The sequence below is a fragment of the Jaculus jaculus genome, chromosome 4, assembly GCF_020740685.1.
Source record: "Jaculus jaculus isolate mJacJac1 chromosome 4, mJacJac1.mat.Y.cur, whole genome shotgun sequence".
In the NCBI taxonomy this organism is placed as follows: Eukaryota; Metazoa; Chordata; class Mammalia; order Rodentia; family Dipodidae; genus Jaculus; species Jaculus jaculus.
Window position 1 is genome coordinate 38493734 of NC_059105.1, and position 18535 is coordinate 38512268.

General features: G+C 42.8%; 1 protein-coding gene across 1 annotated transcript in view; it reads left to right on the forward strand.

Annotated features, from left to right (window-relative positions):
- The window catches only part of Mpp4 (MAGUK p55 scaffold protein 4), a 53872-nt gene that overhangs the window by 26146 nt on the left and 9191 nt on the right, over positions 1–18535 (forward strand). The window contains exons 12-16 of the mRNA XM_045148284.1: positions 2721–2759; positions 6130–6150; positions 10622–10636; positions 13802–13843; positions 17632–17796. Of these exons, the coding sequence (XP_045004219.1) occupies positions 2721–2759; positions 6130–6150; positions 10622–10636; positions 13802–13843; positions 17632–17796 (282 nt within the window). The remainder of the gene's footprint in view (positions 1–2720; positions 2760–6129; positions 6151–10621; positions 10637–13801; positions 13844–17631; positions 17797–18535) is intronic.

Below are 18535 nucleotides of genomic sequence, written 5' to 3' on the forward strand. Positions count from 1 at the left end.
ACATGTATGGATTCATTTATTAAACCACATTTGTCAAGCACTTAGGAAGTGCTGGGCACAAGATGTACACTATGTACCTACAAAAATATGTTTTCAGAATATATATTCAGATAGATGATTTTGTGGTATGTGTGGTGCATGTGTGTGGTATGTGTGGTGCATGTGTGTGGTATGTGTGGTGCATGTGTGTGGTATGTGTGGTGCATGTGTGTGGTATGTGTGGTGCATGTGTGTGGTATGTGTGGTGCATGTGTGTAGTATGTGTGGTGTGCTGTCGCACAAACGCGCGTGCTCTATGCATGTGCAGGTGGAGACCAGGGGATGAGATTGCGTGTCCTTCTCTATCACTCATCTGTGTGTTTCTTTAAACCCACAGTTGCTGTGTTTTTCAGTCAGACTGCCTGGCCAGTGAGCCCCAGAAATTCCCCTGTTTCTGCTCCCCACAGAACTAGAGTTACAGGCATAACCAGGCCCCGCTGTCTATGTGGGAGCTGAGGACTGAAGTCAGGCCTTTTGAAGGTCCTCTCAGGATCTGATGATTGGGCAGCAAGCACCTTTTTACCTACTGAGTCATTTCCCCAGCCCATCAAATAAGTTATTTTGAAATTCAAAGGAGGATTCAGTTCAATAATTTATCACTTACTATGTGTACTAAGCTCTAGTGAGTATGTGTAAACTAGGAAGATATTCCTGCCTTCCAGGAGCAGTGACAGAGAGCGAATAAGGCAAACACCCCAAGGTCATATTACAAAGTAGAGTAGATGTGTGGGAGCAGAGCTCAGGGTCACAGGAAGAAAGTGTTATGGAGGTTCCGAGCAAGGATATTCATTTTTCTTGATGGTTGAGATGTGCCTTGGAGCATTGCAGGGAATAGCGTAAGTTAAGGCACAAAGGAAAAAAAACACAGGTGTTGCTCTAATGTGTGAGAGATGGCAAGAATTGGGCCTTTCAAGTGAGGTGGCGGGTTCCGTGAGGATAGTGGTCTTTAAAGTTAACAATCTTGGGGTGGGGATTTAGCTCAGTTTGTGCAGTACTTGTCTAGCATGAATGAAGCCTTGGTGGTGGTGCTTGCCTGTAATCCCAACACTCAGCAGGAGGATCAGAAGTTCAAGGTTGGGCTGGGGAGATGGCTTAGTGGTTAAGGCACTTGCCTGCAAACCCAAAAGACCCAGGTTTGATTCCCCAGGACTCACGTAAGCCAGATGCACAAAGTGGCACATGTGTCTGGAGTTATGTTTACAGCAGCTGGAGGCCCTGGTTTGCCCATTCTCTCTCCCTCTTTTTGCCTGCCCCCTCAAATAAATAAAAATTTTTAAAAACTTCAAGTGGGCTGGAGAGATGGCTTAGCAGTTAAGGTGCTTGCCTGTGAAGCCTAATGACCCAGGTTCTATTCTCCAGGTCCCACATAAGCCAGATGCACAATGGTGGCACATGCATCTGGAGTTCGTTTGCAGTGGCTGGAGGCCCTGGCATGCCCATTCCCTCTCTATCTCTATCTCTCCCTCTCTCTGTCTCAAATAAATAAATAAAAATAAAACATTTTTTTAAATAGTTCAAGGTCATCCTCAGTTACATAGTGACATATATATATATATATATATATATATATATATATATATATATAATAGTTTTCTTCTTTTTTCCTTTATGTATTTGTATGAATGTTAATTTAAACTAATTACCTGTACCTCAGCTACAGATAAAAATAGTTAGCATTAAAAAAAAAAAAAAAAGGGGCTGGAGAGATGGCTTAGCGGTTAAGCGCTTGCCTGTGAAGCCTAAGGACCCCGGTTAGAGGCTCGGTTCCCCAGGTCCCACGTTAGCCAGATGCACAAGGGGGCGCACGCGTCTGGAGTTCGTTTGCAGAGGCTGGAAGCCCTGGCACACCCATTCTCTCTCTCCCTCTATCTGTCTTTCTCTCTGTGTCTGTCGCTCTCAAATAAATAAATAAATAAAATTAAAAAAAAATAGTTAGCATTAACTGAACACCTACCACATGTCAGAGCTCATGCATTCTCGATAAATCCTGTCTTATATGGCAGGCATTATTTCTATTCCCATTTGTAGATAGAGAATGAAGGCTGAGAGATAACTAATTTTTCAGCACTGGAGAAAGAACCATTGCTATTTATTTATTTATTGAGGTAGGATCTTGCTCTAGCACAGGCTGACCTGGAATTCACAAAAGTAGTCTCAGTCTGGCCTTCAACTCACAGTGATCCTCCTACCACTGTTTCCCAAGCGCTTGGATTAAAGGTGTGTGCCACTACACCTGGCCAGTGCCTTTTAAATTGTAACCATTTGGGGTAGGAGAGATGGCTTAGAGGTTAAGTGCTTGCCTGTGATGCCTAAAGACCCCAGTTCGAGTCTCCATTTCCCAGGACCCACGTCAGCCAGATGCACAAGGTGGTTCATGCATCTGGAGTTCGTTTGCAGTGGCTGGAGGCCCTGGCGCACCCATTCTCTATCTATCTGCCTCTTTCTCTCTCTGTCACTCTCAAATAAACAAAAAATAAAAAATAAAAAAATTGTAACCATTTTATGTTCTCTGCCTCCTGTAACACACATTTTCATCTGAGACAGTAGAATCCATTTCTCTCACTATTCCAATAGTAATGTGTACAGGACTCTGAGTTTTATTGACATAGCTGCAGAGGGAACTGTATTTTCAGTGCAGACACAGCTTCAGTTCTAGTTCCCCCTTCTGTGCTCTTTTACAGAGGATGACATGAAGATCGACGAGAAATGTGTGGAAGCAGGTAACATTTCTTCTTGACTGATGACCTCTGGGAGAGACACGAAACACCTCAGTCACAGGTGACCTGAAGCTGAGGTGCCAAGGGGCCACAGTTCCTCCAAAGTGTAAAGTGACCCCAGCTGTGTGCTTTTACTGTAGGAATGTCTTTATGTTCCCACTAACCTTCAAGAAAGTGGTTAAGAGAGCAGCTTCTTAGAAATTAACAGTACTGGCTGGGCGTGGTGGCACCCACCTTTAATCCCAGCACTCGGGAGGCAGAGAGATAGGAGGATCGCCATGAGTTCTAGGCCACCTTGAGACTACATAGTGAATTCCAGGTCAGTCTGAGCTAGAGTGAGACACTACCTCAGAAAACAAAATGAAAGAAAGAAGGAAAGAAAGAAAGGAAGGAAGGAAGGAAGGAAGGAAGGAAGGAAGGAAGGAAGGAAGGAAGGAAGGAAGGAAAAATAATAACAGTACTGACAAGTGTTTCAGATGATGGGACACTCAGAAATGTCCATGCATTTTGTGGTATAGCATAAAATAGTATGATACCAAGTATTTAAAAGGTATTTTTTCTTTTAAAAATATTTTTATTTTATTTATTTATTAGAGAGAGGGAGAGGTAGATAGAGAGAATGGGCATAGTTGTTGCAAACAAATTCTAAACAAATGCACTACCTTTTGCATATGGCTTATGTGGGTACTGGGGGATTGAACCTAGGTTCTTAGGCTTCACAGGCAAATGCCTTAACTGCTGAGCCTTCTCTCCAGCCCCCAAAGCAATTTTTTAAAATATTTTAATTTTTATTTATATATTTATTTGACAGAGAAAGAGGAACAGAGGAAGAGAGAGTGAGGGGATGAGTGCGCCAGGGCCTCCAGGCACTGCAAACGAACTCCAGATGCATGCGCCCCCTTGTGCATCTGGCTAATGTAGGTCCTGGGGAATCGAACCTGGGTCCTTTGGCTTTGCAAGCAAACACCCTAACTGCTAAGCCATCCCTTCAGCCTTCCAAGCAATTTTTATGTTATTGTTTGATAAGTGTCTTCAGGAAGATTATAGCATTGGTAGATAGTAGGGGGTTCCAAAATTTTGAGAAATATGTGATACCCTTGTAGATTTCTGTATATATTTTTCTTTTTTATTTTTGTATTTAAAAATAATTTTTAAATTTAGTGGTGGTATTAAGATTGACTCAAGAACCACTGGGGCTTGTGTTAGGAAACTAGTTGGAAAGACATCCGTCTGACAGGTGAATTTTGTTTTTATTTCTGGTTATTTATTTATTTGACAAAGAGTGTTACTCTATAACCTAGACCGGCCCGGAACTCACTATGAAGTCCAGGCTGACCTGTATCTCTCAGAAGTCCTTGTATCGTAGCCTGTCAAGCGCTGGGATTATAGCCACCACCTCAAGTTCTGATAGGTGAATTTGTTGTGGCTTTATGATCTATTCTAGTTTTAGAAATGAAATAACTGGTTGAAAGATTCACAAACATTTCTTAGATCAGTTTCAGAATAATGTTGATGCCATGTCTATTTTACCAAGTGTATATTCTGTGTTTTAAAAATATTCTGTTTATTTAAGAGAGAGAGAGGGAAAGAGAGCTTGAGAGCTTGAGAACTTGAGAGAGAGAGGAAGAGTGTGTGTGTATGGGCACACCAGGGATTCCTGACACTTTACGTAGACTCCAGACATATGTGGCACATTGTGCATCTGCCTTTACATGGGTATTGGGGAATCAAACCCAGGTCAACAAGCTTTGCAAGCAAGCTGCTTTAACCACTGAGCTATCTCCCCAGCCCACATTCTATTCTTAACTCTACAATGCTGTTTATTACTTCCCTGCAACTTAAATTAAAAATTTATTAAGCAATGCATTCACATAGGTAAAGATTGAAAGGCTACAAAAGCATCTGGAATAAGAAGTTCCTCTTTCCATGTTTCCCTATCATTTTCTCTTTTTAAGAGGTTTTTTTTTTTTGAACTTAAGTCAGCCACTTAAGAAACAATTTTTTTTTGTTCATTATTTATTTATTTATTTGAGAACAACAGGCACAGAGAGAAAGACAGATAGAGGGAGAGAGAGAGAATGGGCGCGCCAGGACTTCCAGCCTCTGCCAACGAACTCCAGACACGTGCGCCCCCTTGTGCATCTGGCTAACGTGGGACCTGGGGAACCGAGCCTCAAACCGGGGTCCATAGGCTTCACAGGCGAGCGCTTAACCGCTAAGCCATCTCTCCAGCCCCATTTTCTCTTTTTAGACCCAACAAATGTTAGTTTTCTTCAGTATCCTTCCAGACATACTCTTTCAAACAAAAAACGATGCTGCATATTCTCCTCACCCTTTCACCACCACCTTTTCCTCAAACGCAAACACATAGAACTCCTTGATGGTATGCTGTGCATACCTGGTCTGCTCATTGTGTATTTTTCTTCCTCCCTCCCCCGCCCTTCTTTCCTTCCATCCCTCCCTTCCTTCCATCCCTTTTTATCTTCTTTCTTTCCTTCTCTCTCTCTCTCTTTCTTTCTTCTTTCTCAAGGTAGGTTCTTGCTCTAGCCCGGGCTGACCTAGAATTCACTATGTAGTCTCAGGGTGGCCTCAAGTTCCCGGTGATCCTCCTACCTCTGCCTCCCGAGTGCTGGGATTAAAGGCGGGCACCACCACACCAGGGCATAACAGTTCCTTGTATACAACCATGTGTTTGTTGTGTACATGTGAGTTATGTTCAGTGGTTTTCTATTATAAGCAATTGCAATGAGTAACTTTATGAATAAGTCATTCATATGAGTGAATACACTTTCAGTGCAGCAATGCCTGATCCAAAGGTGCCTGCGCGAGTCATACCATGACATATTTCAAATCGTTTTCCATGCAAACTCTAGTTCCTTAATCCTCAATCTCCTTTTTAGATGATGACAAGAATTATTTTAGCCAGCGAGGGAGTTGATTTGCTTCATACTTTTATTGGCCACCTAAATAAAGCTACTCAAGCTGGCCATTCATGGACTCACTCTCCTTGTCACCCTCCCGTTGCTCAGTGTAGGCAGAGTACATCCTCCCACATCCATGAGCAAGGTAGCAGCAACAGCATGCCCTATCCACTTTCAGTTATTTTCTGCTCTCTGGAATCTTATTTACATATTTTAAGCTCCTCCTGTTATCCCTGATGGTCATCATAGCCTGTCCATCGCATGCATCCCATTTAAGGCATACATATGCCAAAGAGACAGCACTGACTTTAGTTTGGCCTGGGGAAAACATTTTAAAGGTAGTGTATGGGCAGAAGCACAGACCAGACAATTAGACTGCTAACATGTGGACACGGTGGGAATATTAATGTAATGATGACATTTTTGCTTTTCACTTCAACGGAAAATGGTAGATGAAGAAACTTTTGAATCTGGTAAGTAAAATCGTGAGTATTTAGTACTAGTTTTTAAATTCTATATTTTGGTATAACGTAACATACTTAGATTAGATGCAGTAACTGTTTAAATGGTAGAGTAAAAATAATAGTTAAAAATAACTATATAAGATGACAGGTTCATTTGTTTCACTACAGTAGCCATTTTACTATCATTGTGCATCCTAAAACATCATGTGCAACCCTCAAGTATGCATAATAAAGTGTATTTAAAAATAAGTACTTTAGGTCTGGGGTGATGGCTTAATGGTTAAGTACTTGCCTATGAAGCACAAGGACCCTGGTTCAAGGCTCAATTCCTCAGGACTCATGTAAGCCAGATGCACAAGGGGATGTATGCATCTGGAGTTTGTTTGCAATGGCTGGAGTCCCTGGCGCACCCATTCTCTCTCCCTCTCTCTCTCTCTCTCTGTCTCTCTCTCTCCCTTCCTCCCTCCCTCCCTCTTTTTCTCTCTGTCTGTCACCTCAAATAAATAAAATAAAAATAATAAACAAAAAAGTGAATTTAAATATTTTAGTTATGAGATACTATACATTTCACATAAGCAGCTGCTTTTCTTATGGGCAGCACTGTCCCCAAGGAAGCATTTTGAAGCTTGATGTGGCAGTTTAGTTGTCACGTAGACTGGGAACACTATCAGCCGTTAAGCTGGTAGGATCAGGAACACCAGTATTCTGAGATGTATGGGACAGCACAAGTGTTTGCGCCAGTGTCCTGAAGTACATGTGTCCTGAACAATGGCAGGTTGTCTCTGGGCCCACATATTTTCCTACTGGGCAAAACCACTTGCAAATGTAAAAGGCTGGCTCTTTAACAGGTGACTCTGGTAAGTTCTTACAAGCTATAAGGTGTGGTTTAGATGCTCAATAGTTTAGAAGGCAGTTACTCAGGTGACACTGAGAATAAAGGCATTGCCTTGCAGGAGCTGAAGATTTTATGTCTCACTTTCTGTCTGTTCCATAAGGGTAGTAAAGAAAATGTGAAGTTCAGTATTTATACTGAATTACCTTTTGCTTTAATTAATACATTGTTTTTGGTAAGTATCAAGTGTCTATTTCTCAAAATGGTGTTGATATCACTAGTAACTCAGGTGTTTTGCTAAAAAAACAGGCAACCTGTTGGGGCATGTTACATTAAGAACTTGATTTCTCATTGTCTCCATTTAGTTAGACAATTATTATAGCAATTATTCTGTGGCATATTATGTCTGTTCCAATTAAGGCATGTGGTCTTATCATTTACAAGTAAGATGGTCTGTTATTAATTAACAGAAGACTTTAAAAAACCTTGTTGACAGCCTCTATGCATACAGACAATATACCATGATCATAAATCCCTCTCACCACTCTCACTTTCCCCCTACCTGAATCCCCCCTGTACTGAATCCCTTTTTAAAAAACTTTAAAAAAAAGTTGTTTGTTTTTATTTATTTATTTGAGAGCGACAGACAGAGGGAGAAAGAGGCAGAGAGAGAATGGGCGCACCAGGGCCTCCAGCCACTGCAAAGGCACTCCAGACGCGTGCGCCTCCTTGTGCATCTGGCTAATGTGGGTCCTGGGGAATCGAGCCTCGAACCGGGGTCCTTAGGCTTCACAGGCAAGCACTTAATTGCTAAGCCATCTCTCCAGCCCTGGAATCCCTTTTATCAAACTGGTCTTTCTTCTGTTTTGGTGTCATTTTCCCCCTTCTATTAAGCAGGTCTTGTGTAGGTAGCAACAGCTACAGTGAGGTCATGAGTGCCATGGGCACTTTGTGTCTGGAAGTCAGCACTGCAAAGCACTCTTCCCCTTCCTTTGGCCCTTACATTCTTTCTGCACACCTCTTCGTGAGCCTTGGAGGGCGAGATTTAGTACTGAACACTCCACTGTCACTTCTCAGCGTTTTAGTAAGTGTTGAGTCTCCTCAGTGGTCATTGCCATCTGAAAAGAGGAGCTTCTCTAACCAAACAATGAGAGTAGCATTAATATATAGGCATAAACATTAATATTTAGAGGGCAGCTTTGTGAGTGTGATATATCAATTTAGTCAAACAACAGTAGTAGTTTTTCCCTTAGGGCTTATGACCTCCCAAGCCATAGACTTTTCATTAGGTTTTTAGTACTAAGCAGGGATTAAATCCCTTCTGTGAGGCAGGCCTCAAACCTAATCAGAAAGCACTTATTTTCCCCCATAACAGACATGCCACAATGGAACCAGTTGGTGCATTTGGCCTGGCTGGCCACCTGTAAAGCTTGTAGGGTGCATTGTGGGTTAGGACCATTGATGACTTTTCTCCCCCAGCAGGCTGCACAGCTCTTGCCAGCATCATGGTAGCTAGTCAACAGGGAGGCGGCTTCCAGCCCCGCGACAGCTCGCTTTCTCAGTGTCTGCTGCAGAAGACTTTTAATTCTAGTGTCTGCCTGCTGCTTTGCTCTGTCTTCTGTACTTCCTATAAGGGATATTTTATGGTTTTCTCACTTCTTTTAAATCTGTGCCTTTTCATGGTAAGTAGATACATGTATCTAGTAGTTTTTTATGTCTTCTAGAAAAGTCATGCCCAAGGACTTATTTCTGTAACTATTAGTCATAAAAGGGTGGTATTAAGACAAATGAGTAAGGAGCTACTTAAATCATTTACCATGTATGTTGTGTCTGAATTTCTATTTTCCATGAGATGGTTGTCCTGTTAGGGGTGACTTAATTACCTATGCTTTGCTCAGCATTTATGGTTGGCTTTATTTTTTTAAAAATTCTTCTAGATTATGTTCATCTTTCCTTGACCTGTTCAGTTCATCATTTTGTTGAAAAACCTTCTACACTTTCAAGCTTTGCCTGAGGCTCAGGGACATAGGTAGAGTCTGTGAAAGGAGAGGTAGTGTTGTGGAGTGGGTAAGGCCATGGAGTAGTCCAAGTGTGAATCTGGGTCTCTGACTATCTGTGGGCTCTGTGGCACTTAACCTCTCTGTCCTTCAGATCTCAAATGTTTAAAATAAGCAATAATTTATACAAGGAAGGTGTTTAGGACAGAACCTAGCACACAGTAAGACTACAAGTGTTAGCTGATGTCATGATTATGAGATCTTGACAGCAGCTGGCTCTCTCACCAGCTCTGCTCAGGAAAGAAAGCAGGCAGCTGCCCCTGTCTGCTGGAGGCCTCCCAGTTGCAAGAGTGACAGCTCTTAGGCAAATTCTGAATTTGGCTCTCTTAGGAGCTCAATTAAGGAACAATTAGCACCCGCCTGGCATATTTTCAAAGCAGACAGCCCTTGGCCATCATTCATCATACTTTCTCATGTTACTCATACCACTTACTGAGCAGCTAAGTTCTTCAGTTTCTGCCTCTGCTCTGAGTGAAGTGAAATGCAACCTCCTTAAGTTTCTCCAAGAGATTGTGGTGTAGTCTATTTGGCTAGGAAAGCCATTTTCTAAAAACAACAACCGAACATATGGCCATTTCAAGTTGTCTAGATAAAAAAAAAAAAAAAAAAAAAGCCCAGGTTGTCCTGTGTTCAGAGCCCCTGTCTTCGAAAGAACCAGTCAGCTAGTGATGGATATGTGTATAAGATCCAGCAAGGGCCAAGGAACGAGATGTGCAAGCAAGCCTGCTCTAGCATCTGTTCCACTTGTCCAATGCCCTTGTTGCCACTCCCTCTCCTTCTCAAGGCTGCATTAATATGGCCTGTGGGAGAGGAAAGAGAAAGCTCAAATCCACTGCCTTCCTATAATTGCTTTCAAGTTTCACTTTGCATCAACTAGTCATCTTAAAGAGTAAACAACACCTATTAATTCTTTTTAAAAAATATGTTTTATTTATTTATTTTATAGAGAGAAAGAGGCAGATAGAGAGAAACAGAGAGGGAGAGAATGGGCACAACAGGGCCTCCAGCCATAGCAAACAAACTCCAGATGCATGTGCCCCCTTGTGCATCTGGCTTATGTGGGTCCTGGAGAATCAAACCAAGGTCCTTTGACTTTGCAGGCAAATGCCTTAACCACTAAGCCATCTCTCCAGCCCCAAATATTTTATTTTTATTTATTTATTAGAGGAATAGAGAGAGGGAAAGAGGCAGGTAGAAAGCAAGAGAGAGAATAGGCATGCAAAGGCATCCAGCCATTGCAAATAAACACCAGATACGTGGGCCACCTTGTGCATCTGGCTTCTGTGGGTCTTGGGGAATTGAACCTGGGTCCTTTGGCTTTGCAAACAAGTGCCTTAACCACTAAGCCATCTCTCCAGCTCCCACCTATTATTCTTGAAAGTCAGCTTACAAAAAAAAATTACTGGTTTCCCAGCAGTAGAGTCAGGTCAAATGAGTTTCTGAGACTCCAATTGTGTATTGGTCATTAGCTTTGCCTGGCCTTATGCAACATGATACCTTATACCATGTACCTTTATTTCATGACTAACTTGATCTTCTCAAAGGCTTCATTTTTTTTCATGTCTCTTTCTATACCTGCTCAAACATCCAGAGGAACTTGCAGAAGGTAATTATTCATTTTTATTTCCTGGAGATGCCACTTAGAGCTATGTTTAAGGCCTTTTGGTGCCACAAAGTAAACACTTAATAGGATAACTTTTAAGATGAAGAGACAACAAATATAAATCATATCAGTGACTCAATATAGAAAACATCTTAAATGAACAATGAAAGTAATTATGCTTTATGAACCTAAACCTTAGTGAACATTTCCTTGTAAACTTACTAACATATGTTCACTTACTTACAAGAAGATAGAGCTAATTTTGGTGTTTTCTTTGTGTTTTAAAATGCATGCTTAAGGTGGGGTGGTGCCAAATTCCTGTAATTCCAGCACTTGGGAGATAGGGGAAAGAATATCAGAAGCCCAAGAGCATCCTCAGCTACATAGAGAATCATAGGTCAGCCTATATGAGATCCTGTCTAAAAATAATGGTAAAAAAGTATGCTTAAGCATAGGGTAAGAGGCTGTGCAGATAGCTCAATCAGTAGAGATGGTGCCTTGTAAGCATGAGAACCTTGCATCCTAACCCCAGAACCCATGTACAAAAAGAAAATGTCAGGCTTGGTGGCATGTGCTTGCAATCTCAATGCTGGAGCAGCAAAGACAGGTGACTGCTGGAGCTCACTGACCACCCAGTCTAGCCTACTTGGAGAGGTCCAGGCCAGTAAGAGACCCTATTTCCAAAAAGGTGGATGGCCTTTTGCAGAAGAGGTAGCAGAAAGATGGTAAGAACCAAAGGATGGGGAGGAGTGCTTTGCTTCTAGATGCAGAGTGGTGGTTGCATTCATGACCTCACAGCACCTGTCATTACTTGCATAATACTGGGCCCATCACCATCTTGTCATGGGTGATGGAAGAGAGCAAAAAAATGATATCAGAATAGAAGGAGGACAAATTGGAAAAGAAGAGGTTCAGTGGAAAGGGAACTGGGGGGACAAAAGCAAGTAATGGGAGGGGATTATTATCAAAATACATTATGTGTATGTATAAAAAATGTCAATAAAGGGCTGGAGAGATGGCTTAGCAGTTAAGCGCTTGCCTGTGAAGTCTAAGGATTGGGTTCGAGGCTCAATTCCCCAGTGCCCACATAAGCCAGATGCACAAGGTGGCGCACGATCTGGAGTTTGTTTGCAGTGGCTGGAGGCCCTGGCGTGTCCATTCTCTCTCTGCTTCTTTCTCTCTCTGTCTGTTACTTTCAAATAAATAAATAAAAATAAACAAAAAAATAAAGAAAAGAAAATTGCCAATGAAAATGTTTTTTGTTTTGATTCGTTTGAGGTAGGGTCTCACTCTGGTTCAGGCTGACCTAGAATTTACTACGTAATCTCACAGTGGTCTCAAACTCACAACAATCCTCCTACCTCTGCCTCCCGAGTTCTGGGATTAAAGGTGTGCCCCACCACACCTGGCTAAAAAGCTTTTTAAAAAATATTTTAAAATTTATTTTATTTTTATTTATTTATTAGAGTCAGAGAGAGAGCAAGAGAGAGAATGGGTGCACCAGGGCTTCCACCCACTGCAAACGAACTTCAGATGCTTGCACCCCCTTGTGCATCTGCTTAACATGGGTCCTGGGGAATTGAACCTGGGTCCTCTGGCTTTGCAGGCAAGCACCTTAACTGCTAAGCCATCCCTCCAGCCCTAATTTTTTTTTTTAAAGGTGGGTAACACTTGAGGAACAACGCCCAAGGTTGTCCTCTAACATCTACATGCGTGCGCGCACACACACATGCACACACACACACACACATAAAGTAAGGGTAAGAAAAGACAACACATATCATTTCATCCTATAAACAAATTCTCTGTAGATATTTTATCAATGATCAGAACAGAGTTGTATAAATAACAAAAGACAAGTTCAAATTAATTTGAAAATGACACCTTTTAATAATTGTTTGGAAACAGAAATACAAGTCTGAACTAGTTCTAGGTGCTACAAGTGCTGGACACAGTTTTCTTCACAGGGTCCCAGGTAGTGTAAAAAACGACTGCCTAACTGTACTTAGTAAAGATTCTCATTTCATACAGATGAACGTTGTTTAAGGGAGAAAATAAAAATCTATAAATAGCACATACATTAACTATAGGATTGACAAGAACACTCCATCTGCAAGTGAAAGCCAGATGCAGTTTGTTTTATATACATACATGCATATACATATAACCTTAGCCTTTTCTAGCCCCACTTGAAGAAGGTAAAGTGTCTGGGCTGTCATGTTTTGCCATCAGTGTGTGTGCGCATGTGCCCTTTCCTGGAGAATTCCATATCTCTCCTTTCTTCATTCTCTTTTGGATACTTATTCTCTCTAATATAAACCTCATCATTCATTTTAAAAATAAGTTTTCTGTCTTGGAGAGATGGCTTAGTTGGCCAGGTACAAGGATAAGGGGCTGAGGGGGCCGGAGAAGGCCTGTGGCCAGACTGAGTTCAAATTTCCAGATCTTACATCAGAACTTAGTGTGGTCACGCACACCTGTAACCCCAGTCCTGCAGGAGAGCCTGGAGCTCTATAAGCTTGGGAAACAGTAAAGAGAGACTCTGGCTCAAAGCAAGATCAGGCAGAAGACTGACAGACACCCAATGTTCCAAGCCAGCCACTGCAGGCAAGTGTATGCGGACCCACTAGGGCACATGCATGTGCATACACCCCCCCACACACACACATTTTTTAAAAATAAGTGTTTTGGGAATATGTTTAAAATTTATATCTGTTTTTTTAAAAACATGTTTTTACTATGACTCAGTATCTTCTTATGATTTTTTTTTTGAAACAAGGTGTCACTATGTGGCTCAGGCTGGCCTCAAAATTGATCTCCTGCCTTAGCCTCTGAGTATTGGGATTATAAGGAGGTGGCACCATGCCCAGCTTCTTGTAATTTTAACCAAGCCTGAAATCTCTTTCTGTTGTTAGTCACATGAGACAGAATACATCCTTTGCAACATTAAAGTTCTAAAGAATGACTCTATAGTCGTTCGTGTCAGAATGATGGGGGAAAGTGCTGAGGACAGCCTTAAAACGATTCTCAAGGATGAGGCCAACTGTGCTGAATGTTGACGTCCCCTGAATGTGTCACTGCGAACCCAACGATGATTTCATGCATTTGTTCTTAGTGAGCACCTCTTTGTCCGCTTATGTTCTGATTCTACTGTTTTCTGTGTTCCAGACAAGGAGGAATATGTTGGCCAAGGGCAGAAGTTCTTTATCGGTAGGTGATGATTAATAACAGGTGGATCTTTGTAACTTTATTATCATTAATTAATTAATTTATTTATTTGAGAGAGAGAGAGAGAGAAACAGGCAGAATGAGTGCGCTATGGCCTCCAGCCACTGCACATGAACTCCAGATGCACCTGGAGTTGTGCATCTGGCTTACATGGGTCCTGGGGAATCGAGCCTGGGCTCTTTGGTTTTGAAAGCAAGCACCTTTACCACTAAGTCTTCCCTCCAGCCCCTTTGTAACTTTTAAAAAATATATTTTATTTATTTATTTGAGAGAATGGGCACGCCAGGGCCTTTAGCCACTGCAAACAAACCCCAGATGCTTGTACCTCCTTGTGCATCTGGCTTTACATGGGTACTGGGCAGTTGAACTTGGGTCCTTAGGCACTTGCAGGCAAGTGCCTTAACCACTGAGCAATCTCTTCAGCCCTTTCTATAACTTTAAATTAGCATTCATACTATCCAAACTTGCTTCATCTGGTTTCCCTCTGTTTGCTTTTTCTTCTTAATAATCTGATCTATTGATTACTCATTGCTATTTGTCTAATTTCACTGAGTATCTTTTAATTAGCTGTCAAACATATATTTGTTCCTTTTCTTCTAGGCTGGTCTATAACCTGTGTATCTCACTCTAAAAAAAATCAATTCCCTACTAAAGTCAGCGTTTATGGCCACACTTCTGTGATCTGTCACCTAGGCAGAGCCTTCTGAAGCTTCACAAAGACAGGGAAGAGACACCAAGCTACAGTCTAGAAGCTAGAACATTGGCTCTCAAGCCTGGATACATTTGGAAGATCACTGGAGAAGAGTTAAAAACACAGGAGGCCATTTTTATGCGTTGCTTCCAGAATCATGAGCCTAAAATCCATTAGGTAAAACTGAACAGAGAGTCTCCAGCTGCACAAAGGTTGAGAATAGGAGCTTTAGCAGGGTGAGGATGGCATCTTTGCTGGGGACAACAGTTGCCTGATGCAGGTAATCAGGGCCAGAGGAGAGGAGAGCTACCATCATTGTCCTCTGACTCCACAACCTAGACCAAGTTGCCTTCCTCATCTCATTTGACCTCTAATACTTTCTGCCAAGCTGTCAATATTGCTGGCCTCATTCAACCAAGATGCTCTTTCTTGTTATCATAATTAAGGTGTGTGTGTGTGTGTGTGTGTGTGTGTGTGTGTGTGTGCAGTATGTGTGGTGTAACTACTTTCTCATTGCTGGGACAAAATATCCAACCAAGAGCAGCTTATGGAAGGAAAGGGTTTATTTTGGATTAAAGTCCCAAGGGGAAGTTTTATCATGGTGTGGAAAGCATAGTATGAGCAGACAGCTGGGCCTCACATCTTCACATCATCATGGAGGAAGCAGAGGGGGCAAATGCCTACCAGGAGTGGGTTATGGAACCTCAAAGCCTGCCCTCAGTGAGACACTTTCTCCAGAAAAGCTCCACCTCCTCAAGGCTTCACAACCCTTCAGAACAGCACTGCCAGCTGGGGATTAATCATTCAAACACATGAGACTATATTATGGTGGACATTTAACTTTTAAAAAAATTATTTATTTATTTTAAATATTTTTGTTTACTTATTTTCTTTGGGGGGGGGAGAGGCAGATAGAGAGAGACAGAATGGGTATGCCAGGGTCTTCAGTGGCTGCAAACAAACTCCACACACGAGTCATCTTGTGCATTTGGCTTGTGTGGGTCATGGGGAATTGAACTCAGATCCTTTGGCTTCACAGGCAAATGCCTTAGCCGCTAAGTCATCACTCCAGCTCCTCGTTTATTTTTTGAGAGACAGAGAGGGAGAGGAAGAGAGAGAGGGAGGGAGGGGGAGAGAGAGAGAGAGAGAGAGAGAGAGATAGAGAGGGAGGGAGGGAGAGAACAGGGCCTTTAGCAACTGCGAATGAACTCCAGACGCATGCACCCACTGGTGCATATGTGTGACATTGCACTTTGTGTCACTGTGCTATGTGGGACCTGGAAATTCGAACGTGAGGTTTAGGCTTCGCAGGCAAGTACCTTAGCCACTAGGCCATCTCTCCAGCCCAGAATTTTACTTTTAAACCAACACAGTGTGCTGTGTGTGGTGTGGTGTGTGTGGTGTATGCTCCTGTGTGTGCAAATGTCTGTGCCCTGTGCACATGTGTCTGGAGGCCAAAAGAGACTGCCAGGTGTCCTTCTGCTCTCCCATATGTTTCATTGAGATGGGTCTCTCACTGAACCCAAGCTGCCATTTTCAGCTAGGCAGGCTGACCCGTGAGCCCCAGCGATTATTCTGTCTCTGCTTTCCACAGGATTGGGGCTACAGGCATATGTGGTCACACTCAACTTTTTATGTGGGGAGACCCTCATGCACACACAGCAAGTGTCATGTCCCCAGCTCCATAAGTAAAATATTGAAGACAGTGAGAGCCAGGTTTCTCACTGCATAAGCAGAGATCTACAAACAAGAGTGTGCTGAATACTGAAGTGTAGAATTCTTACTTTAGGCATTGGTTTTCAATATAGGATGCTACAAATATAAATGTGTCTATTTATACATACACATATAGTTTCTAGCTCTATCTACTGACCTTGCAAACAGCTCTGAAAATGTCAGGAAGCCCTTTGGTTCCACCAAAAGGGAAAACAACAATCCAAGAATTCAGAAATCATGATTAAAAGGCTCAACTTTGTCATTGATCGTGCCATCCTAAGCAACCACTAAGCTGTCTGTTGTACTGTATCCATCTGAAAAATGCCAATGAGAAGCCCGCTCTGCTGTTTCCACCTTGGCTCCTACCAGGCTGCTCCCTCACCTAGACCTTTACAAGGCTACACTTCCCTCTCTACAGTTTGCATCCTTTCCATAGATACCCAAGGACTCCTTCAGGAACACATTCATCAGGCCACATCCTTCCCTCGACTGTCCATTGACTTTTCACACTTTAAAAATTTTTTTACTTATTTATTTATGAGAGAGAGAAAGGAAATGGGGGGGGGGAGAGAAAGAGAGAGAGAGAGAGAATGGGCATGCCATGGCCTCCAGCCACTACAAACAAACTCCACAAGCATTTACCACCTTGTGCATCTAGCTTAAGTGGGTCCTTAGGTTTCACAGACAAGCACCTTAACCAGAGACATTCCTACAGCCTGCATCACACTTTGACCCCAGCTCAGCACTTCGTGGTGTGATCTGGCTCCCACAATATCTCCAGGCCTATTTCCTACCATCTTCCTAAGGACCCTGGTTCGATTCCCCAGAACCCAAGTAAGTCAAATGCATATGGTGGCACATATGTCTGGAATTTGTTTGCAGTGGCTAGAGACCCTAGTGTGCCATTTCTCTCTCCCTCATAAAATAAGTTAAAAAAGAAAAAGACAAAAACTGGGCTGGAGAGATGTCTTAGTGGTTAAGTGCTTGCCTATGAAGCCTAAGGACACTGGTTCGAGGCTCGATTCCCCAGGACCCAGTTAGCCAGATGCACAAGGGGGCGCATGCATCTGGAGTTCATTTGCAGTGACTGGAGGCCCTGGCGCACCCATTCTCCCCGCCCCCCTCCCTCTGGCGCTCACAAATAAATAAATAAAAACAAACAAAATTTTTAAAAAAGAAAAAAAAACTATGAAGAGCAAAGTGGTAGGAAAGGTTGGCACACTGCCAACGGGCAGCGGGCTACTTGAGTGAGTGAAAGGGTCAGAGGGCTCAGAAGCTTTCTCGTCTTCCAGCCGCAGACAGGCATGTCGATATTAACTAAGACTTCAGGCCAGGTGTCTCTCTTGGTTTCCTCCCTCCCCAGCGGGCTTCCGCCGAAGCATGCGCCTGTGTCGCAGGAAGTGTCACCTGGGGCGGCGGCGCACCAGCACCTGCTGCACCTGCTACAGCGCCGGGGGGGCCCCGTACGAGGAGGTGGTGAGGTACCAGCGATGCCCTTCGGACAAGCATCGCCTCATAGTGCTCGTGGGTGCGTCCCGGCCAGGGACTGCTCTGGATTTAGTTATCTTATGTTGGACATAGACCTAAATGTAGGGCTCATCCTAAACGTGGATCCTCGTGGAACTAGTTTTACTTTTCTAAACAAGCCTGCCTCCTCAGTGTGTTTATAAGTAAGACTTTGTTGGAGTACCCTCACGCCTCCTCCTCCTCTTCCTCTTTCCCCTGCTCACATTTTAATATTTCGCTTCTTCCTCCTCCTTTTGCTATCCTCTCTCCCTCTCCCATGCCTGTTCGTCTTGCTCCTCTCCTCTCCTTCCTGCCCTTCTTCTTCCCCTTATCCTTTTTCTCTCTTTTTTCCCCCTCCTCTTCCTTCTCATTTCTTCTTTCACCTTCAACTGCATGCAGCATACCATGAGGAATAGGAACTTGTGGAATAACAAGTTGTAGTATGATAGGGTTATAATTGACTTTTCTTTTGTCTGTTTAGAATTTGGCCAAGAAACATGGGTGGTGTATCCAGACTGCAACATTGGTCCATATTAAGAAAATAAATATTTATAGTTTGTGTCCCTAAGTAACATGTAGTATTTAGAAAGTATCAAAAATCTCTGGAAGCCGGGCGTAGTGGCACATGCCTTTAATCCCAGCATTTGGGAGGCAGAGGTAGGAGGATCACCATGGGTTTGAGGCCACCCTGAGATGACATAGTGAATTCCAGGTCATCCTGGGCTAGAGTGAAACCCTAAGTTGAAAAACCAAAAAAAAAA